The 26,784-nt window shown below is 44.7% G+C and overlaps 1 protein-coding gene across 9 annotated transcripts in view; it reads right to left on the bottom strand.

The window, feature by feature from the left end:
• MYO6 (myosin VI) overlaps positions 1-26,784 on the bottom strand; it is an 856,486-nt gene that overhangs the window by 25,752 nt on the left and 803,950 nt on the right. For 5 of the 9 annotated variants that reach the window (XM_085610973.1, XM_085610976.1, XM_085610978.1 and 2 more), the window contains 3 exons: positions 17,572-17,675; positions 16,531-16,662; positions 5,480-5,506 (listed from right to left, as the gene is read on the bottom strand). In XM_085610973.1, coding sequence (XP_085467099.1) covers positions 5,480-5,506; positions 16,531-16,662; positions 17,572-17,675 — 263 coding nt within the window. The remainder of the gene's footprint in view (positions 1-5,479; positions 5,507-16,530; positions 16,663-17,571; positions 17,676-26,784) is intronic. The other 4 variants (XM_085610975.1, XM_085610977.1, XM_085610979.1 and 1 more) reach the window with 1 other exon arrangement.

The following is a 26,784-nucleotide window of genomic DNA, read 5'->3' as shown; positions in this document are numbered from 1 at the left end:
CTCCGGCCTGCTGGATAGATACCCGCCCAGAGACACGGGGGGGGCTCAGAAGTGGCTTCCAGACTTTCTAGATACGCTTGGCCTGATAGACTGCTGGAGGCTCTGGCACCCCACACAGAGCCAATACACTTTCCACTCCGGGCGCATGGTAGCCTTTCTAGGATTGACTACCTACTCACTCTGGCTGCGCATGCCTCATTGGTGTCTGAGGCCAGGCACATGGCGCGTGGTATATCTGACCATTCGCCGGTGTGGGTCAGGCTGCATCTGGGTCGAGAGGGAGGGGGAAGGGTGGCCCCTATCAACCCTTGGTATTTCCGAGACCCCAAGATGCGCAGCGCACTGGTAAAGACAGTAGATAATGTTTTCAAGGACAATCAGGGATCCGTGGACTCGGCAGCGTCGCTGTGGGAAGCATTTAAGACCGTGCTGCGAGGGGAAGCCCTCTCCCTTGTAGTGGCTGCCAAGCGGCGGAGAGATGGCGAGGTTTTGCAGGTTGAGGAGGAGATCGCGGCTTTGGAGGGAGCGCTGGAGGAGGAGGTTACAGAGGCCTCACTGCATGAGCTGTGCTTGAAGCAATCCGAGTATAAGGACCTGGTGACGAATGCCGCTAAGACCCTCGGTAGGGAACAGCAGGGCCGTCTGTATGATGTTGGTGACAAGGCCGGGAAACTCCTGGCTTGGCTGGACAAAAAAGAACGGGTTAATAGAGTAGTGCCGGAGTTGACGGGAGAGGGGGGAGAGGTGATTGTGGAACCTGAGAGGATTGTGCAGTGTTTCTCGGACTATTTCCGTATGGTTTATGCCTCAGTGTCGGACAGGCCGCCCGAGGACTCGCATGACCTCCTGCGTGATATTGCATTGCCCTGTCTCTCTGATATAGATAGGGACGATCTAGATGGTGACATAACGGACGATGAGGTGGCGGGGGCTATCCGCGCGTTGAACTCGGGCAAGGCCTCGGGTCCGAACGGCTTGCCGGTCGACCTGTACAAGCTATTTCCGGATAGGGTTGCCCCTCACCTGCGCGCCATGTTCGTGGAGGCGCGGGGGAGTGGGGCCCTCCCGTTGGATCAGCGACTGGCGACGATTGTGGTTATACACAAAGAGGGCAAACCCCGAGATAAGTGCGCCTCATATAGGCCTATCTCACTCCTTAACGCAGAGCCGAAAATTCTGGCTAAAATCCTGGCGGCCCGTTTGATCAGGGTACTCGGTGACTTGGTCCATCCGGATCAATCCGGATTCATCCCGCACCGTAACACAGCGTTAAATCTTCGGCGCCTACATGGTGTAATTGCCAGGGCGGGCACGCTGCGTGAACCAGCTATTGTGGCGTCTCTCGATGCCACGATGGCCTTTGACACGGTGGAATGGGCATATTTGTGGGCCGTGTTGACCAAGTTCGGCTTTGGCCACGGTTTTGTGAGCTGGGTGAAGTTGCTGTATGAGGGCCCTCTTGCGAGTGTGGTGGTAAATGGCCGGGCGTCGACTCCGTTTCAGCTTGGGAGGGGTACTCGGCAAGGTTGTCCCCTGTCGCCATTGCTGTTCGCCCTCGCCCTTGAGCCGCTGGCTGCGTGGATACGCTGGCACCCGGATATACGGGGACTTAGATGGTCGCCTGAGCACGAGGACCGTATATCGCTCTACGCTGATGACATCCTGTTGTATCTTGCCTCACCCAAGAAATCACTTATAGTGGTCTGTGACGTACTCACATCTTTCGGTAGGAACTCGGGTCTCGTTATCAACTGGAGTAAATCGTATTTATATGTTCTTAGTGGCGAGGTTCCACCGATCCCTCGAACTTGTTCGATCCAGGTTGCTCAGCAGGGCTTCGTGTATCTGGGGATCTTTATCTCCATGGATTCTGCCGTGCGATATGAGAGGAACCTGCTCCCCCCCCTAGCGCGCCTGAGGCGGGATGTGGAGGGCTGGCGGAGGCTGCCGCTCTCCCTCCTTGGGCGTGCGGCCCTGTTCAAAATGATGTCTCTTCCCCGGTTCCTATACGCGCTGCAGAATACTTTGGATTGGGTACCGGCCAACTACTTTCGGGAGGTCGAAGGCCTCCAACGAGCTTTGCTGTGGGACGGGCGGCCGCGAATAGCTATTGCAAAGTTGACGCTCCCATGGTACGACGGGGGTATTGCGCTTCCAGACATCCGACGGTACTATTGGGCCACCCAGCTGAGTGCGATTAATCATGGGTTTTATGGCCCGGCCCTCAGCCCTGGGTATGCCATGGACAGGTGGTTGCTGCATGGTGGTAACTATTACAGGGTGTTGTATTCGCGGTCCCTGGACTCGTCCCTCACGGGGCCCACTGGTGTGGCGGTGCGTGTGTGGAAGATGGCAACTGACTCGCTGGGCTGGAAGGATAGGCTCACCCTCGCTACCCCGCTGTTTGAATCTGAGAGATTGGGTAGGCTTTGGCACAGAAAAGGCTTTGACAAATGGGACTTGATCGGCATCTCCAGGGTCGGAGATGTCCTGATTAAGGGGAGGGTGAAGTCCTTTGAAGAGTTGCAGAAGGAGTATGAACTGGGGCCATCTGAGTTTTTCCGCTATATTCAGGTGCGTCACGCCCTCCGATCAGTCCTCATAGAGGGTGAGAAGGTGCCTGAGTCCTCTCCTTTGGAGGACCGGGTCCTTGATGGTCATATGCCCGAGAGCACGATCTCGCTCATCTATAAGAAACTGATAAACGTCCGGGCGGATATGCTTCTGGGGTTGAGGGACCAGTGGTCTAGGGATGGCCTCGAGTTGGATGACGAGGATTGGCAGTCTGCTGTTTCCTCTCCTAAGGAGGTTGCGATCCCGTCGCGACTGAGGCTGGTGCAGCTTAAAATACTGCATCGAGTGTACGTGACGGGGCCAAGGTTGGTTCATATGGGATTCTCGGAGGACGGCCTATGCAGGAGGGGATGTGGTATGGTGGGTACTTTCCTGCATATCATTTGGGAATGTGGTGTCATCACGGAATTCTGGCGGAGAGTCCATGCAGTGATGGGGGAGGTGACGGGCATTGCTATGCAGCCGGAAGCGCGGTGTTGTCTCCTGAATGTCTGGGGGCCCACTGATCACAATGCGGCGCAGACCCAATGGGTGACTCTGGGCAACATGGTCGCTAAGAGAGATATAGCGCGATTGTGGGGATCCGTGGGCCCCCCCACATTGACCGCGTGGAAAGAAAATATGGACTGGAGTATGCTAAGGGAGAAGACGGTATATTGCGCTAGAGGCCGCCCTCGGAAGTGGCATGCCATCTGGGGGCGGTGGAACCAGTACAGGGGGGGAATTTGTCTTGCCCCTGATCTGGATCCCCCGAGGAACAGCTTTCCTCCTAACCTTCTTTCCAGCTCAGTATGGTTAATGGACTTCTTTGGCCCCTGCTGTCCCCCTTCTTCCTCTTTTCACGATACTGTAAATGGTAGATGATTGGGGTCCTGCCTCCCCTGGGGGGCTATCACCATGGGCATTCAGTGTTCTTGCCTTGCTGGGGGTTGTTGTGTGTTTTGTGTGTATTTAAAAAATGGAATCTTTGCACTCCTCCTTCACTGTACTGTGGACGCGTCTCTGTTCCTCTTTACCGAAGCTGCCGAACCTCCGGGTTGTCGGCTGAATAGCTGTGTCCAGACTTTTGAAAATAAAGGTTTTTAAAAAAAAAAAAAAACAGAATGATAGTACCTGTTGGACCAAGGCAATTAATCTGGGGCTGGCTCAGATGTATTTATTTCTTCATATTCGATTAGGGGATGAAACGCAAGGCAAGGAGGAGGAACATTTAGGCGCTGCATTTTCACCTTGGAATGTAAGCATCATCAACATTATTCAGGGACTAAAGGTCAAGGCTGATGTGGTCATTTTAGAGTATCATTCAATGCACAATATTTCAGTATACCAGTGGTGCCTCATAATTTTTGCATTGAGGGGGGAAACACACGCACACATATGCACACATTCACTCACACCCTTTCATTCACAGACACGCACACACACCCATTCACAACACTCACAACAAATTCATACATTTATACATGGATGCATTCACCAAACATTCAAGAACATAAAACATACATGTCCTGCAACTCCCGGAGCAGAAAACCTCGGAGGTCCCTGGAGAGTTGGAATTGCTGACTTCTCTCACTCATAACAGAGTGAAATGGGGTCAGTGAGACTGCTAACCCCACCCCACTCTGTGATGAGGTGTTATTGATTGACCCTCAGCCATGGGTACTTCAGTTCTTAAAACTGAAGTGCCCAGGTCTGAGGCAAGCAGGGACCTTACCCCTCATCGTGAGGGGGAGGGCCTCAAGGCACTTTTACCGGGCCGAGGAGCTCACAAGAGGCTGGGAAATCCTCAGTCTGGCAAAGCTCAGCTCAGGCATCCAGAAGCCTGCACAATTAGTACATGTCAAGCTCCAAACAGCCTGACCTGAACAAGAAGAGTGTCTGTTAGGCTGGCCTTTGTTCAGCCTCACAGACACCCTTCTTCTCTGAAAAAGTTGAGGGGCGTGGCCCCATCGCCCAAATGGATGAGCCGTGGCTGCAAGTCACTGAGGGCCATATGCATGAACACATGTTCCCATAGACACAGAATGAGCAAAACCTTTTGATGCATCTGGCCCTGAGAGCAGTATAACTCCAAGAGGAAGGTCTTTTCCAATCTGGTCATTATCTTATACTTGAAACTTTGTCCCGTGCATCATAGTAGGTTTTCCGAGTCCCCCACCCGATTAAGGTGTTTATTTTGGAGGTGTGCTTCCTGTAACAGGGTCTCTGCCACTGTGACAGCACCAGGGAACCATCAAAAATCTATGGCACTCTTCTTGGGAAAAAAAAAATTCTGAAGCAGCTGCCAGTGCTGAGAGATCTTCAAAGAGCATATTATTATGGCGACATTATTAACACGAACCCAGACTGAAACACATCCACTAATTTGTTTATTGAATGGAAAAGCACCAAACCTGATAACTTTGCAAATGGTAGACTTTAAAGACCCCAAACCGAGAGTACAGTTGTTAGTATTTAAAAGCTTTGATAAACCAACATTTTGCTACAGTAAACTAAAGCTAAGCACCAAATCCTTACGGCGAAAGTATCATGGGATGAGCATTTTTTAATTATTAAGTTCATGTTAACCATGAATTCTGATAAGGAAAATCAGGAGGTAGATCTCCATTGTTTTTTAATCATACCAAAACAAATTAAAGAAGCAAATCAGCAAAGTTAGGACATGCTTCTGGAATTCACTTACATTAATGCACACAGAACTGTTTTGAATTTGAATTTTTAGCAGCTAAAGAAATATAACAGACACTAAACGTTTATAAAACCTATGTCAGAGTAAGGTTTGTGTCCCCAGTTTCATACATAGTGCAACTGTAGCAAAATATTGGTCAATTAGTACAAGCAGTACAAAGCACATTAGTTCTTCCTCTCTCCTAAATTTGGTCCCATTCACCAGCACCAGACTTACGTGTGTTGTTCATAAATGGCGCAAAATCTGGAAACAGATAATTTAATTAAAGATAGATATCAATGCTTTTAAAATGCTTACCTGATGTGCTTGTGCAGGTTAGCTCAATACAGAATTCAGAATAGCATTCCTTTTTCCCTGGTGTACAATTTCAACTTCACAATCAATAGTTAGTTATAATTTTAACATTTCATTCATACCTTCTTCACTGGCTATGTAGTCCCAGGTGATGCAGTTCTAATTTTAACGTTTCATGCATACCTATTTCACTGGCTCTGGAGTCCCAGTCTTCCCCTTATACTTTTATACACCTCAAGTATAACTCCACCATGGTCAGTCCAATGGCCAGATGGGACAGGAGGTAGGTTATGCATGGGACTAGCTACTCCCGTAAGTAAAAAAAATCCTAGCTACAGGCATGCTGACCATAAGGTCAAAATACATCCTGGCCTTGGGGAGAGAGGCACCTTCTTGACAGAGAGCTTTGATGCCTTGTGGTGAAAGTCAGAGATATCTGGAAGCCACAAAGCTGATCCACCTGTTTTCCACCAAGACAATACCCATTGGGACATGGAATGTGAAGACCATATGCAAGACAGCCCAAGTGGCAGCAGAGATGAAAAAATGCAACCTTGCCCTGCTTGGCATCTGTGAGAACCGATTGACACAGTCTTGACAGAAACGACTGGCTCCAGAAGGAAAGCTGCTTTATTCTGGACCTATGGAAGAGAATGACCCACAAACTCAGGAAGTAGCACAGATGCTAACGCCAGCAGCAAACAGAGCTGTAATTGGATGGGAAGCCCACGGTTCCAAAATCATCACAGCGACTTTATGCACAAAGAAAAAGAGAATCAACATGAACTTTATCCAGTTCTATGCACCTACAAATGACTGCTAAGAAGAGGAAATACAACAGACTCCAGTCCATCCTGGAGAAATGCCTTGAGAGAGACATCACCATACTGATCGAGAACCTCAATACCAAGATTGGATGTGATTGGCAACATGAACAAGAATGGTGAAAGGCTTGAAGATCTCTGTGCCCTCAACAGTCTGGTGATAGATGGTATTGTATTTCCACACAAAAGAATACACAAGGCAATGTGCATGTAACTAGACCGTTCAACAGTGAATCAGATCGACCATGTCTACATTGCCCAAAAGTTCCAGAGTGATGAGAGGAGCAGGCGTGGTGTCAGACCATCACTTTGTTACCAGCTATAACTGAAGAAATCATGAATGGAATCGGCAAACAAATGCCAGCGATATAACACCACCCTCCTCATAGATGCACAGAAACTGAGTGAATACTCAGTCACCCTCAGTAACAAGTTTAAAGTCCTGTAAGAACTAGAGGATGACAGAGAGCCAGTAGAAAGTCAGTGGGAGAAGATCAAAGAATCAGTGACATCAAACTGCCAGGTGGTACTGGATTCCAAGAAAAAGCAGAAAAAGTGAAAACTCAAGGCAAATACACCAAAACCGACATGGAAGCAAGAGAAGCTTAAAAGCAGACAAGCAAAGATTCTTTGATTGTCTTGCCACAGAAGCCCAGGAAGCAGCAAGTCATGGAAACTTGTAAGAACTCTGCACCATAACATTGAAACCAGCAGATCCAGAAAGATCTGTTAAAGATGAAGCTGGAAAGGCAATCATGGTAAAGGTCAACAACGAAGATGGGTGGAGCACTTTGAAGAACTGATGAACCAGCACAATGCCGCAGTCTCTACCAGAAGTACAGTCAGCTGACAAGGACTTGCCAATTAACTGAAGCAGGTTAACCAAGGAAGAAATATGTCAAGTCATCAAACATCTGAGACCTGACAACATTCCTGCAAAGGCACTGAAGGCAGACATTGCAACATCACTAGACATGCCGTGTCTGGTGGCTTACTGGACTAATGCATAGGATGTAGGTGCCTGTGTTTGATCTCATGGTGACCGGTTAAAATCCTGGTGGTTCCACTCAGCCTTTCATCCTTCGGAGGCTGATTAAATGTGTACCACTGAGTTGGGTAACAATAAACATCTGTTATTCTGCGCCAAGTTACCCTTCTGGGTGAACGTACGCTTTACAAATACATGTTATGTTATGCTCTTCCCAATGTTTGGAAGGATCTGGAAAGAGGAAAAGGTGCCATCAGACTGGAAGGAGGGATATCTAATCAAGATCCCCAAAAAACGTGACCTGAGTAACTGCACAAACTACTGAGGGATAACTCTTCTATCAACCTGAGGCAAAGTGTTCAACAGAGTCATCCTGAACATAATGAAAGGACAGGTCAATGCTCATTGCGAGACCAGCAAGCTAACTTCTGCAGATCAGACTGCAACACTGTTTACTACAGTTGCGCAGTTGATGGAATGGAATCGAATCCCCCCCTCTTTGTCAACTTCTTAGACTATGAGAAGGAAATCAACAGCATGGACAGAGACACCTTTTATAAACTCCTTCGCCACCACAGTGTGCCAGATAAACTTGTTAGAATCATCAGGAACTCTTACAAGTGAATGGACTGCAAGATAGAACATGGAGGACAACTCACAGAAGACCTCCAAGTGAGACTGGAGTCCACCAGAGTTGCTTGCTTTCGCCTTTTCTCTTCCTGCTGGTCACAGACTGGACCATGAAAAGATCCACAGCAAGGATAAGAAATGGGAACCAGTGGACAAGTTGGCCACAGCTCAACAACGTGAATTTTGCAAACCCTACTCTCCCATACCCACCTGAAGATGCAAGAGAAGACTAACAATGTGTCTGCCACATCAGCACAACTTGGCCTCAACATCCACAAGGGAAAAACCAAGATCCCGAAGAATAACACAGCCAGCACAACTGCAGTCACTCAGGCAGGCGATGCACTACAAGAGGTTGAGGCCTTCACCTATCTGGGCAGTGTCATAGACAAGCAGGGTGGCACAAACACCAATGTCAGGGCAAGAATCGGCAAAGCAGGAGCTGTCTTCATTCAGCTAAAGAAGATCTGGAGCTCCAAGGACCTAACGCTGCAAACCAAGGTCAGGCTTTTTAACGCCAACGTAAAATCAGTCCTTCTGTATGGAGCAGAAACTTGGAGGACAACAGTGACCACCATCAACAAAGTCCAGACCTTCATCAACACCTGTCTCAGGAAAATCCTCCAGATCCACTAGCCAAGCACCATAAGCAACAATGACCTGTGGCGGCGGACTTCTCATGAAGAAATCATGAAAAAACACTGGGGCCGGATGGGTGACACCCTCTGCAAGTCTACATAGACCACAAGGAACCCCCTGACCTGGAACCTTCAAGGGAAAAGGAAAAGAGGAAGGCTAAGAAACACCTGGTGCTGAGGCCTCGAGGCTGACTGCAAGGAGATGGGTTACATCTGGAGTCAGATTGAAAGAAAAGCCCAGGACAGGGATGGCTGTAGAGTCCTAGTTGATGATCTATACCCCAGGAAGAGGAGGCATAAGTATAAAAGCTACTCAAGCAGCTTTCATTTTTTGTCCCAAATAAATCTAACAAAATATATCTTACCAATAGCCATATGCAAGCAGTGCAATGGGCATGGAATGTTTTAATAGTTCCCAAAGGTTCAGTTGGGAAGCTTTGAAATATATTAACATACAGGAATGGAGACACTCAATGGGTCCTATTATGAATTGCTCACAATCTCCAGTGGGCCCATTAATTGAAGGCAAGGGGTAATTGGGACTATGAGTACCTCAGTATACCCAAGGGCCTGGAGAGTATCCTCCAGAGACTAACGTAGCTCAAAGAAGCCAAAATCTCCACACAAAAAATGTGATCAAGAATCAGCAATAACCAGGTAAACTTGATGCAGTACATCTTATTCGCCCAACTATTCTTATACACCTAGGGTCGAACTTGTAATGGCATGGTTTTCCCAACCACTGGAGTTACCGTACTGGCCATTAATGGTAACTCTAGTTGCTGAATTACTGTTCGCATTAACAAACTTCTCATAAGTGGCAATAAAGGTAACACTTCTCCTTATTGAATGTTTTTACTTAGTTATCAGTAGAAAGTAGGTTGGGACATCTTGGCCATCAATGCAGGAGCTGCTCCGTCTCTCGGCCAAACTTCTGTGCCCAACATATTATGACCCTTTTGTTATGTAAACTTGCTTATACACAGAAAATATTTTCTTCTGTCACTGGTCATATATTACCAAATACATTTGCTGTGGATCTTTGACTAGAAATTATGCTTGAAAAAAAGAGATTTCGCAACAGCACTTTTCCTTTAGACTTATTTCAGAGTGCGTTATAGATTTGTGTAGTAATGAAATACTGCATATGTGATTTTAACAACTATTATCTGTAGGCGTGAGTATAGTAAACGTGAACAGATTTTACTGAGTAGATGGCACATTTGAACTAGTATATTTTAAACTGGATACTAATAGCACCTCATTTAGCCAATAGGAGATAATTAAGGTGATATATACTATATGCATGCTCATAACAATAAAATGTACTCCAGTCCTGACATTCCATCTGTATAAACAACTAATTTGATTGTCATATTTCCCACAGAACAGGAAATTCCCATTCAGGCATTACCTGAAGCATGCCTCAGGAAGAACAACCTATTAACTGTAGGGTTCCAGTTCTATACTCCGAACAGGGAAATGATCATAGGAAGTCAATAAGCTGCTTGGGTATCCGAATAGTGTGGTAATACCTATGTAAAATATTAGGGAGGTATAGCCTTCATACATAAATGATCAAACAATCCACACATTGTAAAACAAGCAATGGCAAACACAGTAGGTCTGGTGGTAATGCACTAAGGCATTGAAAACAACATTTGTCATGTTTGCATGAGTTAGCTCATCAAGCCACTCTTATTGGCTTTTCCAGTGCTTTTTTTTTTAACTTGTTATTGTTTTCCAACAAACATGGTATCAGCACATGACATATAGAGATAGCATTGAATAGCTCCCCACCCCATCCAACAGCTCCAATTGACATCCACATTGAAAATACACCAACAGCTTTTACGCATCACATGAGAAATGTCAAGCCCTAATAAGCTTTAAACATGGCACAATACAACGAGATATAAAGCATGATACAGAAAAACATAGCGGCCGGAGGGCCACTTCAGTACTAATTATGCGGAGGAGAAGCCTCCACCTCCGCCATCAGTCGGGCCATCTGTTCGGTCCGTTCCCTACGTAGCTCCACCGTTGGGGAGATACAGATGTCCCCCCTGTGTTTATTCCACTTTCCCCCATTTATGATCCCATTTCTTGGGGCAACCACGGCCCTTAAAGACCGATTTTTCAGCAGTCATTGCTGTATCCATATCTCGTGCCCAGGCACCCTGGAGCGGGACCGCCTCCACCCCCCATTTTTGTGCGATGTTTCGTTTCGCGATGGCGAATCCCATCCAGGCCCAAGTCTGCTCAGCCTGAGAAAGATCTGTCGCCCCCCAAATATTAAGCTGGCATAGGTGAGGAGATGGCAGGAGGGGTTTGCCGCAGACTCTCGCCAGTTGACGGGCAATCCTCACCCAGTAGTCCTGAATGCGTGGGCAGTCCCATATTATGTGGAAGAAGGTGCCTACTTGATTGCAGTGTCGGAGACAGAGCGGGTCGGGACGTCTACCTATCCTAAACAGGAGTTTGGCGTCAAAGTAGACCCTATGAAGAATCTTAAGCTGCAGGAGTCCCATACGCCTTGGGATAGCCACTTCGCGAGAGGAAGCCAGAGCGTCCAGCCAGTCCTCATCTTCTATATCACCCAAGGCTTTCTCCCAGCTAACCCTCAACCTTTGCATTGGATCTGCACAATTGTTAACCAATTTCTTGTATGTAAGTGAAATGGCCTTATGATCCATGGGATCCAGTAATAACTGATCCTCCAAAGGGGAGAAGTCTGGAAGGGGGGCGTCTCTCGCCAAAGCAGCCGATACGGCATGGCTGATCTGTAGATATCTGAAGGTCTCAGTTTGGTCCAGCTGGTACTTTGTCTGAAGCTCCGTGAACATAGCTAGTTTCCCTTTCCTCCGGATGTCCCCCACCATCGATATCCCAATAGTGTCCCACTTGTCGAACCTCAGACATCTACTGAGTTGTCCCAATATGTCGGGTTCTCATAACAGTGTTGCCTTTGTTAGATGCTTTTTTCCCGCCCAGTCGTTTGGTGACTGCATGCCAAGTTTCGACCGTGCGAGCAGTGGGGCCGGTGAGGTGAAGCCTGCGATGGTTGGAGTACAGCTCTCTGTTGTAGCTGCCCCTCCCCATGAGCCACTGATCCGTTCGGAAGTTTGGGTCACCATGGGGGCCGAACACCCACCTATTAATAGCTATCAATTGGGATGCTTGATAATAGAGACGCAAGTCTGGAAGCCCTATACCCCCATCATACCAGCCCATGGTGAGTTTGTTCATAGCGATTCGCGGCGTGTGGTGTTCCCATAGTAATCCCAGAAGCGCTCCATCGATTTGAGAGAAATATGACTTAGGGACAGGGTTGTGGGTATTCTGTAATACATACAGAAAACGCGGAAACGCAAGCATTTTGAAAAGGGACGCACGCCCTAGGAGAGTGAGAGGGAGAGAGCACCAATGCAAGACATCTGATTTGAAGCGGTGGAGGCGTCTGAGGAGATTACGTTCAAAGAAGAGGTCAGCCTCCGGGGTGACAAAAATACCCAAGTAACGGAAGCCACGTCGAGCCACCGGTATTTCGTAGCCCCTTGGACTGGCTGGGGGAGTGCCCCACAACGCAATTTCCAGCGCTTTAAAAAAAATATTACTAGGGTCCATTTGAGCACCACAAAACTCAGATTAATACTGTGGGGAATAAGAGATAAAGCATGCTTTTTATTTGAGGAAATATTTTTTTTATCCCGAAAGGAATTCCAATCGCTAAATAATAATGGATTAAATTCGCTATTGGTATAGGCCAGCAAACAAACTAGCCCAAGAATATATGTGTCGGTTCCCCTAATGGCATTCAGACCACTACACTGGTTTCTATTAAAAATGGACACAGAATATCTGAATGAGACAAAGAATACAAACGGTGCCCTTTATGTCAGCAAACATAGATTTGAAGGCTCACTCTGCAAAAGCGATAATTACAGAGCAGAACATCAAACTGTGAAGCCACTCCAGAGGCCTTTGCCAAAAATCCATTATACACGATTCGTTTTCAGCTTCAGACAAGGAAAGAAGGGGCTGAAAAATAAGATATCTTTCAAGGCAGCAAAGGTTTCACGCCTCCCCAAAGACAAGCAGTCTCCTGAAAGACTAGTAATATCACAATGGCGATAACTGAAAATAATTGAAGCTTTTGTGAGCAAAAGCAACAGCACCGGCAAAACTAAGCCTTACACAACTAAAACCAGACCGCAAACCAATGAACTAATAGAAAGCAGCATCCCTGAGAGAAGTATGTTCTTTAGCGGCACTGAAATGTATACTAGCATGAACAGGACTGTAGAACAATACCTTACTACCAACAATAATGCAACAATGTCACAATAGTGAAATATTTAGAAATCTTCAAACAAATTGAAAACCATACTAAAAGGTTTCCGCTGTTGAGGCCATAATAATTCTGACAATTACCTCATCTCAGAGAGCCCCTTTCCAAATTAAAGGTTAGGACAGGAAAATAAACAAAATATCTACTTAAGTTTGATTAATAAATCTATGCCCACTGTATTGCTAGTCAGATCTCATTTTTAAATTAAATCGTGTTGGATTTTTTGTCTTTGATTTTGTACACAATAAATTATTTTTTTTAAGAGTGGGGCTTGATAAATCTTGTAGTGCACTTAAAATGCTTTTTTAGATTGTACTTCAAATAGGCATTTGTTTATTATGGCCTGCGTGCTGGTTGTAAAAGGAAAAGAAACCGAATAGTTCTAGCCAAAAATGAGATGCTCCTTCTAATAGCAATGTACTGCAAAGAAAGCACTCCCTCACCGGTGAAGTGATACACCAAACGCCCAGTCATAGCATGAGGACGAGATCGAAATAAGCCTCTGAAACATTCTAGATGCACCTTCTTAAAAAAATGTAGTAAAAAAGGATCACCAGACATCTGACGCTTATAAAGTCGTAAACTGTAGGTGGCCAATACTTTAACAAATTATTAAGTCTGGATATGTATTTATGGAGTGTGTCATGCTGCTGGGAGCCTCTGTACACAGAGGAGAAGCTGACACAGTGGGAGTTTTAGAGGAGAAACAGAGACTCAGTTGTACTTTAGAGGACTGCCAGTGCACGTGGCTGAGGTAAATAAGAGGGCAAAACATTATGACCGAAATGGCCAACCAAAAACCGTGAAGGAGGTGCACATGGTATCAGAAGTACAGTTTTGCACAACCTCGGACAAAAGTAAAATGTTGCTCTAGGCAAAGGGAGACTGAATGTTAATCAAGAATGTACCATGTTACTGTACGCAGATATCATTTGTTACTCCCAGTTTGCAGGCTCTTTCCCATCATTAAGAGATGACGTATCAACACCATGTTCTCCAGAAGCTGAGTAAAAGTGATGTGACGGTCTCCCTGACCTTGAGAAGGAGACTACTAAAGATGAACGACAAAATCTAAGCAAAGCCTGCGCTTTGACAGGAAGGGAGCTCAGATGCTCCAAATCCTTCTGCTTATCATCAACCTGAGTCCAACTTGTCCACCATGCGGGTCGCCGCCCCTGAAACGCTAGGAGCCCTTGCCATGGAACTGCACCAAGAAATCTGGTGCAAAGTCAGTCCCTCTGAGATTTGGATAAACAGGGAGGATAGTGGTGCAGCATGCACTCCTTAGCTTTGTAACCAACCAGGGTCAGAGTGACTTTCCAACAAGTATACTGCTATTGGATGCCCTGACAGGCAGATAGGGCTTCAGTCGGTGCCTCTGATAGCCATTGCTGCTTGTAAGCCTTTAGTATTTCAAGGAAGGCTGGTTCTGTCTACTGAGGGAGGCAGATTCTTCTGATCGTCTTGATTAGAAGTGCTAATCACTAACTCAATAGATTTCCTCTTCAAAAAGGACCCTTGCACCAAAAGGGGAAGATGATCAACCGCAAAATGAGTTTGATAATGAGTGTGCCTTTACAGACAAGGATTATATTAGAGGGCACCTACAGGGAAAGTTGGCATCTATTTGTTGATGCCAAAAGTGGTTTGGTGTCTTTATGCCCATTGGAATTGGACTTTTCCTACTGGTTCAACAGAGTTTCTGTAGCAAGATAGGATTTGATCTATGAAGTCAACTCATCATCTGGGCACTTAACACCTCTTCCGTGGACCTAAACTACTGGATCCAGCTAAAAATGCTGCCTTGTCATCTAGTACTGGGGAACCATGGAGTATTCACCTTTCCAGGGATAACTAGAGCCACTTGCATACAGCCACAGAAGGCGACCTGGAAACAGAATGGTTACTAGGTAATGTGCCGCTCTACCTTGCTGTTGGAATGGTCCTTGGAACCACGCCTGAAAGCACGTACTCACCTCCTAATTCCTTTTCCTGGCTATTAAATCCAACATCTATGGTGGGAGAGTTGGACCCCCATTCTGCATGTAAGCCAGGCAATACAAGAGAACTTTGCACCAATGGCAGCACAAAGTGCAAGCATTCATCAGATGCCTGTTCACCAAACAAGAGATGCGGAGAGTATGCAGGCCAGATGTCATAAATAGTGGGTGGTGCAGCACGGGCATCTTAAAGACATAGTGTCACTGAATAAGTAAACTACGATTTCAAAATAAAGAGAGCGATGGGATGGTGAGAAACTAGATAAATAGTCACAGAGAACAACAGGGCCAGGGTACAAACATAGGAAGTCACTGAATGAAGCAGGTTTGATCCACACCATAAGGCAGAAAAAAGAGAAAGTGCAGAATTGCACATATCGAGAGTGTGATCCATTTTGTGCAGAGTAACAGGCAGTCAAAGCTCTATTTTAACACACAATTAACTAACTTCCTGTCCTACCCCTAAAGTGGCATGGGACCAAAGGTTGCGAATGGGAAAGAGCCAAAAAAACAATACTACTGTAATTTCTCATTACCTAAAGTAATCTACTACAATTTCTGAGACTCTAACAAATCTGGATTTGGTTATCTCAATTCAGGCTCATATAGCATCTTAGACAACACCAGACGTTGCAAATAGGTCTCTGAAAAACCTGGGTGTTTCTGTTGCTTCCAATCAAGTTCTTTATGATACAAAGCTGAGCCACTAAGTGGAGATATCTTTGCTACATCCAGTCTAACATGTTGGTCCTCTCCTGAACATTCGTACTTGCTTCTGAATCCCCCACACCCTAGCTAACTGATGGGAAACCACTATGCTACCGCGAGCCCCCTCACAATTTGACAATGAAAACGTAAAATGCAGTGCCATCCTCGACCATACTTTGTTTCCTCCATCAGTGATTCTGAATATTTTTGCTTGCTGCAAAAGAGAAAAGGCTGAATGAAGAAGAAGCAAGGTTCTTTTTCGTGATTGAAGGGTAAAAAAGATGCCAGGCTTAAGCAAGGCACTTCATTTCAAAGTCATGTCAGTGACAAGAAAACCCACTGCAACCTTAAATTGCTGCTGGCTACCCTAGTTAGTGCTGTGGCCTCCTAGATAGAGTAACATTTCTACATCACTGCTGAAAATGTGCCCAATAGGTTACACACTAGTCTGGCAACAAAGGAACAAAACATATGGAACAAAGGAACGAGATATATGGAAGCTGTATAGTTATTCTTCACTATGTACCTCCCTGATGAAATACCTACATTGCTCTCTTTCACTTCCATCGCTTTACGAAATGAAAGCAGCCTTAGACCATCTGGTTCCTCCAACGATTTTAGAATATACGTTGCTTTAAGCAGTGCCGTAACAAGTGGTACATCTTTTTAATATCGTAAGAGGTTTGCTTGAGGCATTATGGAAATGACGTTGTACTACATTCATATGCAGAATACACGACAAGCTTGACTTTTCGTCACTGCTGAGGAAGACAATGGTGGTCAGTTCCAAAAGACAGGTATCCTTTCTTTATCAATGCAACCTCTGGCTCTTACCATAATCAGTAACAGATTTAGGTGCGCGCTGCTCGGTCTCTGTGTTGCGTTTCTTGTTCCTGGATTTCCACGCATGATAGACCTTCAGACGCCTGTGGAATTCCTCTCGGCATGCTGCAAGCAACTCAAGATCTGGTGAATAAAGCAGGAGTAAGTGAAATACAACAGTTATAACATCATTGCAGTCGGATTTTAAGGACTAAGAAATATCACCCTGACATTCTTCACAAGGTGTTTGGATCAAAGCTGCTAGGTTCTATCCTTAAAAGACTGTACTGGGGCTTGAAGTATCAAGGGACATAGGACTGCGAACAAAAAAGGTGTGTGGCATACAGGTACCTACGCTTTGAAACGTTTGAAAACCTGCAGTGATTTTTTCTTGGAAGAACTTGGATAGATCTTCAAAAAGTATGAGCAAAGGAGAACTTCTCTTAATGTTAGCGTTTCTATTTACTGGACAGATCACAATCTGAGATATTTATTTAACCTGATGAGCACAAGACAGCCTTGAAAGTGATAACTATCGTAGAGTAACCATCACTATCAATGGTCAAATAAAATCGAGCTTATCTCTTCAAATTTTTAGCACTTTCTCTTCGTTTCTGGAAGCTCATCGATGAAGAAGCAGATGGTGCAAATATGTAATAATGATCTTTTTAAGGAGCACTATCAAGTCTACAGCAACGGGAAGCCAAAAACTTTAATTTTTCAGCTTTACCATTCAGGTCGGTGTCAAATACAGGACAGAGGCTTCTTAATATATTGGACTAAGTTATCTTAGTCCAAGGCACACAAAGTTCACACCTGTACTGTTTAGATTTTGAAAACAGATGAGAGAACCGTATGAAAAGATTTTGCTAATTGAACATTAACTAACACCTGAAATATGTTACATAATAACAGAAGGAATGCAAAACGACATGGCTTAAAACGTCAGATCATCTTAAGTAAACACTTTGAAGACTGCCAGTAGTAACTGGCTTTCAAAGCTAAAAGACGTCTGGATAATCATGTTACTTCTAATGTCAAATCATAACTCACCACATGAAGTATTAATTGCATCACGTAGTTCTGCATATTTCCACTTGCTCAAGTCGTGCTTCTTTGTTACTGACACTGTCTTGGTAGCTTGAACATGGGCACCCCTACAATTAATTGTTGAAAAATTAAAGCATGATAGTTAGAAACACATTTTTATTAATTAACAATTCAAAAATAAATCAACACAACCATGGAGTCTTTCTTTTTGCAGCCAGAAATGTTTTAGATTGACACTGGAACAACGCATGGCAATAATACAAAGTGCAAAGGGCACTCACAAACAAACAATTGCTGTAGTGTTCTTACTGCATCAAGTCTGCCTAGTTTAGCTCCAAATTGATCATTCGCGGAATACATGTTCAAATGAACTGTCTCGTCACCAGCTTTACTTGCCATCAAAGTACAACAGACAGATACACTTAGCACAAACCTAGATTTACATATGAACTTCACAAAGCTCACAAAATCAAATTTAAACCTTCACAGGCTTAATGAGAATTTCTACTTTTTATTGTAACAATTGAGGGAACCAGAGACGTAGGCATTCAGTTCAGGAGTAAACAATTTTGACATAATTAGCCACTAGTAGAACTCGTGGACATTTCTGGCTTGTTTTTATGTTTTTTTACCAAATGAAAATAAACTGCTAGGGCTTCCTCCTCTCACAAACGGAGGGTGACCAATATGGGCAATAGGCCAAGAGGTGTGGGTAATAATGTGGCCATAATGTAACAAGCTAGAAACTATGGTAAGCTAGGCCAGCCTGTTCAAAACAGGTCTTGGAGTAGTTATTGCCTAGGAAAACATTCTGTGAAATAATGAGATCGAGCAATGCGTTTTACAACCTACGTCTTCCAAAAAAAGGATAGCACTCATAGGTTTTATAGGCAGTTCTGAAGTGGGCTCATGTGTAATAATCCAAAAAAATCAGTCCAAAATGTGCATTTCTAGTGCAATTTCAAAAGGAAATTGGCAACATTTTAAATGATCCACTTATATAATTTGCCACACCTTCCATAATATTAGCACTTCACTCCCTTCATTTTTCCATTGTCTGCCTTCTCAGTAGATCAACTTTCATATTATATGACCAATAATCTACTTGCAAAGAAAAAAATACAAGTATTTCATGATTTTTCTTCCCGGTGTTTTATGTAGCGCGAACTTGACCCAAGGTATCAGAGCGCTTTACTTAGCACTAGTTGCGTTACAGACGAACACATTCATTTTTGTTGAGCACTTTAGAAGAGATATCCCTTGGATTAGAGAGAGCTCAGTTACACTGACCTTACAGACAGTGCAATAACAAGTAGGTGTCATAGCTATCTACAGATCATAAAATGCCCCTAATAAGATAATAAGAAATGTGACGTCACACTAGCAAACCAGTGGTTTCTGTGATATACAAAATAATGATACAACTTGACATCATCTAGAAGCATCCCAGGTCAGTCTGAATTATCGCTTACAAATCAGCTTGCAATATTTTGTCGGTGCATTGTGTCCAAATAATATTTGCGTTGTAAAAATATTATTATAGTTAGCAAATGCCTGCTTTCCATTTTAATTAAAATAAAACTTTTGATGCTGAATAACAGCTTGCCACTGTATTGAAAGATAGTCTTCTGTCTCCACACACCAAATTTTCACTATCAGTAAATACACACATTTGTTTCCAATGTCAGCTTTTCATCTTCTATTTTGTCCCTTGATGTCATTTTATTTTCATTTTTTAGCACTACTCTGAGTCATGAGCTTAGGTTCCTCATTAAATGGAAGTCATTGCGATCATGTGCCCAGACATGTCATTTCATGATATGTGACTATTCTCCCCATATGCTATCCACAACATGATGCACATGATTCCCCACATGCCAGTCGTGCCATTCTGTGTATTTTGCTTCTATGCACTCTAAGTAATGGAGTAATAATTTCCTCATATGCCAGCCATGCCATGGTGTAGGAATCTCGCTATTCCAGCAATGTCATGACATGTCCATTCCTCCACATGCCAGATATGTCATGATGTGCCAATCATGCCTCGTGCCAGTCAGGCTATGATGTACCTCATTCATGTATATACTAGCCATGCCAAGATATGAGTCTGCTCCACAAAATATAATCTATGGGCCATGATGTCCAATTTCTGCGTATTCCATCTATATAATTCGTTCCTGTCCCACTGTATACGCGCCATGCCAGAGGTTTTTACACTTTGGATAAAGTGCACTTAAAATGTAACTGTTTGGCGTGAGGTAGGAAGATCATTGACATGGTTTTCCTATTTCTGAGTCAGGAACTCATATTAAGAGTTAGATTTACTCGATATGAGTTTGTAAATGCATTTATGACGTTTGGCATACATCTCTAAACCAGCTATTGTGGAATAGATGCTTTGACCAGTATGGCTAAGCAAGTTGATAATTATGCTGGCCTACTGGCAGTTCAAAGTTCTTGCTGGAACGATAACTAATCCTGGTGGATCATCCTTTACCTGGCAGATGGAGTGAAAAGCCATAATCTGAGTAGCAACACTTACTGGCAAAGCACTTTGAAGTTCTTCCCTCATGGGAGGACAGGTAGACCTCTGGATCCAGTCTCCACAGGGAATCTGAATCACAGAATCACCTTGTAAGAGGCTGAAGGCTTTGGTGCTTATAGAGTGCACACGGCGAGTGTGAGGATTGTTGGGTACTGCTGCTAGGAAAACCCCAAGCCACGCAATTACTGGAGCTGGCCAGAATGGCACATGCAAGCACCTAAAGCTAAGTACTGCTCAAAAAGAGAGGCCACACTAGTGGTCAAGGAAGCAGGAAAGTACCAATCAGCCTCCACCTCAAGATCCAATTTTTTGGGGTTTGGGTCAAGAGTCCCCACGAGAGCACTCCTGTTGGATGGAGACTAAACAGACAACCCTAATGAATTTAGTCTATCAGGTCCTCAAGCATCCCAAGAATGAGCAGCTTCTAATGTGGGGGCTTTTTATGCTTTGTAGAACATGTCCTGAGGGTCGATGTGCCCACCTTGTGCAGAAATCCCAAGTTATATTTATATATCCCCAATAAGGGAGAAGAGGTGCAGTTAAGTCCCCATGGGGAATAAGGAACACTGTTGTGCGGCATCCCAAACTGCCCATATATCTTGGAGATGGGGGCTTCTAGCAAGTAACACTTGGACATAAGACCTACAGCTACAAAGAGTGCACTGAGACCACTAGGGTAGATTCACTGCTGTCCAAGGATGAATTGATACACAAGGGATTCAAGGATAGGATAGGATAGGATAGCCACTTGTAAAGCGCGAACGAATGCCGAGGCGTCTTGGCGCTGGTAGGTAGAGAGAAAACCGCCCCAGATTAACCCCGGGTCACCTTAAACAGCCGTGTTTTTAAAAGTTTTCTGAATACTTGATGACTATCTATGAGTCTTAGCGGACCAGGAAGCTTATTCCAAAGAGTGACAGCATGGAAGGAAAAGGCTCTGCCACCCCATCTGGCTTTCCTAACACGATTTAGCTTAAGGAGGCATTGGGAGGAAGACCTAAGGACCCGGCCCGGAGAGTAGGGGATAAAGAGCTTTTGAACCCCCTTGGCTCCCCCGCCAAACACTGCCTTGTGAACAAGGCATAAAGCCTTAAACTCTATGCGTTGTTGGATTGGGAGCCAGTGAAGTGCCCTAATTCCCTCCGCCACAGAGTGATCTCTAGGGACGTCCAGCAAAAGTCTGGCTGCCGCATTCTGCAGGACCTGCAGTCTCCTCATCAACGTCTTGTTTATTCCTAATAGTAGGGCGTTGCAATAGTCCATTCTAGACAGCACCAAGGCCACCACTACATTCCTGCGGAGCTCATATATAATAAAAGGAAAGATCTTCCGCAGTATCCTTATTAGATAGGAGCAGGATGAGGCTAGATTGCTGACATGTGCAGAGAAATTAAGCTGGTTATCAAAAACCACTCCCAAGGTTCTGACCTTCTGCACAGGACAGGGGTATTGACCGGCCTCTTCTGGCCACCAGGAACCGCTCCACACGGAAGTTCCCTGGCCAAACTCGATTATCTCCGTTTTCTCCGTGTTGATTTTAAGATAATTTTGTCGCATCCAGCTCATGATTTCTGACAGACAACTATGAAACTCAATAGCCGTATCATTAGGTTGTTCCCCAGCAGACACAATCAGCTGGGAATCATCGGCGTAAGAGATAATCGTAAAACCGTGAGCCCTAATCAGCTTGGCCAGGGGAGCTACATAGATGTTGAAAAGCGTGGGAGATAAGGCAGAGCCCTGCGGCACTCCACATGGTAAATGGAAGGGGTCGGACTGTAGACCCCCCCAAGACAGGCTCTGCTCCCTACCCTCCAGAAAAGAAGCCAATAAGGCAAATGCAGTTCCTTGGACCCCAAACTCCTGGAGCCTCTGGAGCAGTATCATATGATTCACGGTATCGAAGGCGGCCGAGAGGTCCAACATCACCAGGACCGCCCGGCCACCCTCGTCCACAGTAGTGCGAACATTTTCTGCAGCCAGTAGGAGTGCTGACTCTGTGGAATGCTGGGCACGGAATCCGTGCTGAGACACGTCTAGCAACTCATGAGCCGTGAGATATGCTGTCAGAGAGCGGTTTAGCTCCCTCTCCAGAATCTTGGCCGCCATGGGTAGTGCGGCAATAGGCCGGTAGTTTTTTAAAACAAGGGGGTCTAGTGTGGGTTTCTTTAGCAGAGGCTTTAATAATACCTCTATACCATAAGTGACCAATCTTCAATCCATACCTTGAGACCTTACTGTTCCTCAAAGTCACTCCTGGAGGGTGCAAAAAACCTAGCACTGATAGATGTATGGTGGAGGTTCCGCCCTAATGAAAACAATTCACCACCAATTCCTATGTTCACAGCAGGTACAGTCAACACCCAAGAGGCTGGAACTGGAAGCTGCACTACTTCCCAACGAGGGTGCACATAAAAGAAACTGGATCATAGGACTCCCTCATACAAATCAGACAATTAAAAGGTTAGATAGTGCTGGAGGCTGAACATGTTGTAAACAATTTACTGCATCTTATGCGCTTACCTTCACCAAGTGAAATGCAAAAGACGAGGAGGCTAAAGATAGTGCGAGCGAGTGCAGACTGGTGGGCCTGAGTGCTATGGTCGTAATTGTGGAGTGAGCCGTAAGGGAGTGGAGTCTTTCTGGGAAACATAGGTGGAATGACTGACTATGTAAATGCAGGGGCCTAAATTAGGATCATGAAGCCCCTGCAGGACAGGTGGGCCATGAGCCCACTAGAGGGTCCCCAACACTCCCGGGGACCCTTTCAGCCAAAGGCTAATCAATATTTGAACAATATAGAAGAACCAGGGTCCCTTCATCATGGTTTTTGGGGGGGGAGGGGCGCAGAGTGTCTTTTCATTTTTAGTTATACAACTGTGTAAATGGTGTGTACTAATGAGGGAAGGGTTTGTATGAGGCGTGCAAGGGGTTGTCTTGTCCGTTCTTCTTTGGTGCCTTAAAGAAGTGTGATGAAAACTACTGCCTATCCTTGATAATATGCATGAACATTTCACATGAAAACAACAATCTATGCTGCCATTTTGCCTACTATCATGCATGGAGTTGAAGGAACACTTACTGACTACTTTCAAAATGGTTTATTTTTACCTGAAAATCAAAAATCACCAGAAAAGTTAATATTAAGTATAATAGTTTAAACAAAAGTCACCTAAACGTTTGCATCATTAGCTCTCAGTAGTGAGGCCCTAAGCGATATATGACTGTTCTTTAGTTCTACAATCAGAAATATATATTAAGACCCGCAATGTCTCGCACTTTATTTCCAAGAGTTGTGAAAATGCATTGCAAATGCAGACTTGTGTTAAAGCAGCTACTCTTTCTGTTGTTCAATGGGGCTCAAAAAGCTCAAGCTGCCACTTTACTTTTACATTGTTCAGATCATGCACAAAATGGCCAAATACTAGACAGAGTTAGTCAGATTCTGTTGTAGTTCCGTGAAATAGATTATTTACACACTTTTACTGTATTATCTCTAGGCAACAAAACATTAGAGCTGCTTGTGGGGACAAAAGAAATGTCGCATTCTCTGGAACCACCTTCACCACATAAGAGTTACAGATTGTGTTAAAGAAGCAGAACGGCTAAAAAAAGGAAAATGGCCGTAGGTACAAGGAGAGCAATGTCACTCGAACTTCAGCATCAGCCCTTCAAGAGTGGTTACCCCAGAGTCAAGGCACAGAGGGGTCTGAATATTATCCTGGAGTGTTTCCTTATAAAAAAACGTTTGAAGCAAAAACAGCCTGATTTAAAGTCAAGGGCAGTTCACCCATTGTTGATTCTCACTGCAACGGGTCATTTCCATTTGATGTTAACAGGCATAAAATGACATGTTGTATATCTACGTCTCCAAATAGAGAGACATCACAAGAGTCCAGAAATGTTATTCTGGTATAATTACACGCACATTCAGTACTGTGCCAAAGCACACATCCAAAGTGGATGTCAAAAAGCAATGAACTGGGACATCATCCGTTTAGGCGAATTTAGGATTGCTTGGCAGCTCACTTCCAATTCATAATCCCCTTTGCGAACAGCTAATTTCAAATGAAGACCGCTTCCTTAAACAGCAGTAACATCTATCCCTTTAGCAATACTCTGGTCAGTGCGGATCAACGCACCCAATGTAAAATCCCTACTTTGAGAGGTAATCCCTATAAGCATTAATCCAATTGAATGGCTAACTCTAGCTTTTCCATTCCATTAACACGCACATTTCATTTTCGCACATGGCATTAGAGGTAATGGCCTCCCCGTGACAGTGAGAATATTATCAGTTCAGTTCCACTGCTTTCTACAGAGGCGAGTAGCCTCCAGGAGAGCAGACCAGCTAAAAACTAGTCTGAACATGAACGTAAAGCGGCCAAAACTGTCTTATGCAACATAATTTAATCCATAGCCTAACTGGGATGATTTTAAATAGCCTTTTAAAACAATGTGAATCACTTTATGTACAAATCTGGTGCATTTGGAAAACACTTGGATCTGTTAGATTACAAATCTTATTCAACTGCAGCATCGATACGATTTCACTCCTCTCCATTTATTTTTTATCTCAATTTAATGACCGTAGCTAGGGGGGCTGGTGAGTTTCCCTTTGTCACACTGCCTTGCTCTTGGCATGATTCTTAGGCACAACGCTGCAATGTCACAACTTTTATGCCTGCAGCTCTGAATCACGTGTTGTGTGTTCTTTAGGATCAAGGCTTGATTCTGAGAAGCTGCATTATTTCAAAAACATAATCAATTATATACCAATAACGCAGCTGCCGAGCGTAGTTCAATTAAACATTTCATGACAGGCTACATCGATAGGATTTAAATAAATAAATAACGCACATCGTTTAACATCTTCAGTTTCCATTTTAGCATCAAACTGCTTTCAAGCATTCTAGGAACGAAAATACTTGGAAATGAGCCTTTTGAGGATTAATATGAGACGTGCAGACTCTGTTTCTTGATTGTTTGCTGAAATACAGAAGAGGGCTTTAACCCGCAGGCGCTCTGCACATTAACATGCTGCCTGTGTTTATGGAAATGATGAGCTCGGAGTGCGCAGACGGGCGGCTCAGGCAAGGCCTGTGATTATCTAGCAGCAGTCACAGCGGGAGATGGATTGTTCAGTGCTTTCGGGATCACAGGAAGGGAACAACGGGTATAACGAATATGCTTGATGCCCTGGCACCGCCCCACCAAGACACGTGCCAGGCGGCAGTAGAACAATTCCCGATCCTCTGTGCTCATAGAAGCGTAGCATCGACACATGTCAATATATTCACGTTTGTCACTTTGGGAAGATGGACACCAAAAAGGGAGAGATGGTTCAAGGTCCTGTTGTTTCCCAGCAGACAGGGTAGCGGTCCTGCCCTTCCACAGAACACAGGGGCGATGATGTCTCACCGGATCCATTTTTCGCAGGCAGAACCAGGCAGGAAGAGGTCAGTACAGAGTAAATAATTTTTAATGGGATCTCGTGGCTGGGAAGTAACCACACAAAGGCTTGCCCCCAAGGTTAACTGAGACAAGTTGGCACACAAGGCGCTTGCCCTCAAGTTTAATGAGACAGATAATCAGAGCTGTCCCCAGATTCATGTTCTTTCAGAGAGCCCTCCATCAGAAGCAGCATTCTTTATGGCTCCATGGATGCAAGAGTACAACAGGACTGACTTTTGAAGATCATCGAGTGGTATCTGTTCAGCTTTGCGGACGGTTAAACGAAGAGGAAGCCATCCTCCTGATGGATTTCAAAGTGAGGAGTAATATTGATCAGATAATTACAAATAACTGCACTAGTAAGCTTTTGCCTCTCACACGCCTGCATTTATCTCAGATTGGATGGTCCCCCATCTGACTCCTGTATTTTGTCAACTTTGAAGCACTGGTGCACTAGAGGATACTTTTCATGGATCTAGCCTGTGAGAACACAAGCATTCTATGGCAAGCAGTGTGGTGTCAGAAACCAAAGCCACATCAACTGCCAACTTTTGGAAATGGCCCTCTTTGGTGATGCCCACACCTCCTACTATAGGGAACACTGTCCCATCATTGGCCATCAGCTCGGGCCTGGAGAACTCTGGAGAATTCGATTTAATCGTGCTCTTCCTTCTGTCCTCACTGACAGCAGTCCAAGAGAGACTTGAACGGCAGAACCCGTTACTGGGGTAACAACCCCTAAGAGATGGAACAAACACAAATAACTTAAACGTAAAGCCTAGCAGTGGCATCACCATGTCTTTTAGATGATACAACCAGTTGACTTCTACAGAGTGATAACCAACAGAACACTTGGTAGAAGCGTAATGAAAAAAGTAGAATGTAATATGATGTCAAGAGAGTTTGAGAATTACAAGCGTGTAAGGCAATTACAGTGCGCAGCAGCCATATTTCAGGAGTTTAGATTACCAAGGTTAATAAAGACAAAAAAAAAACACAGTAGTGCAGGCTGCAGTCATTATAGCCTAAAAAGGATAAATATAAATAGATGAGTGATAGAATTTCCAGTAACCTCGAACTGGTCTTGCAAACAAATACCTATAGCTATACATTTTGAATAACTGATGATTAGTGACCCAAAACTGAAGTATTGGCAAAGCTAACAGGGCTCGCCTTTCAAAGGCTGTTGCCTAGCTACTGGCTTTGTCAATGCTTGC

Source organism: Triturus cristatus, chromosome 6, assembly GCF_964204655.1.
Source record: "Triturus cristatus chromosome 6, aTriCri1.1, whole genome shotgun sequence".
NCBI classification, from domain to species: Eukaryota; Metazoa; Chordata; class Amphibia; order Caudata; family Salamandridae; genus Triturus; species Triturus cristatus.
This window is presented reverse-complemented; position numbering and strand designations above follow the sequence as displayed.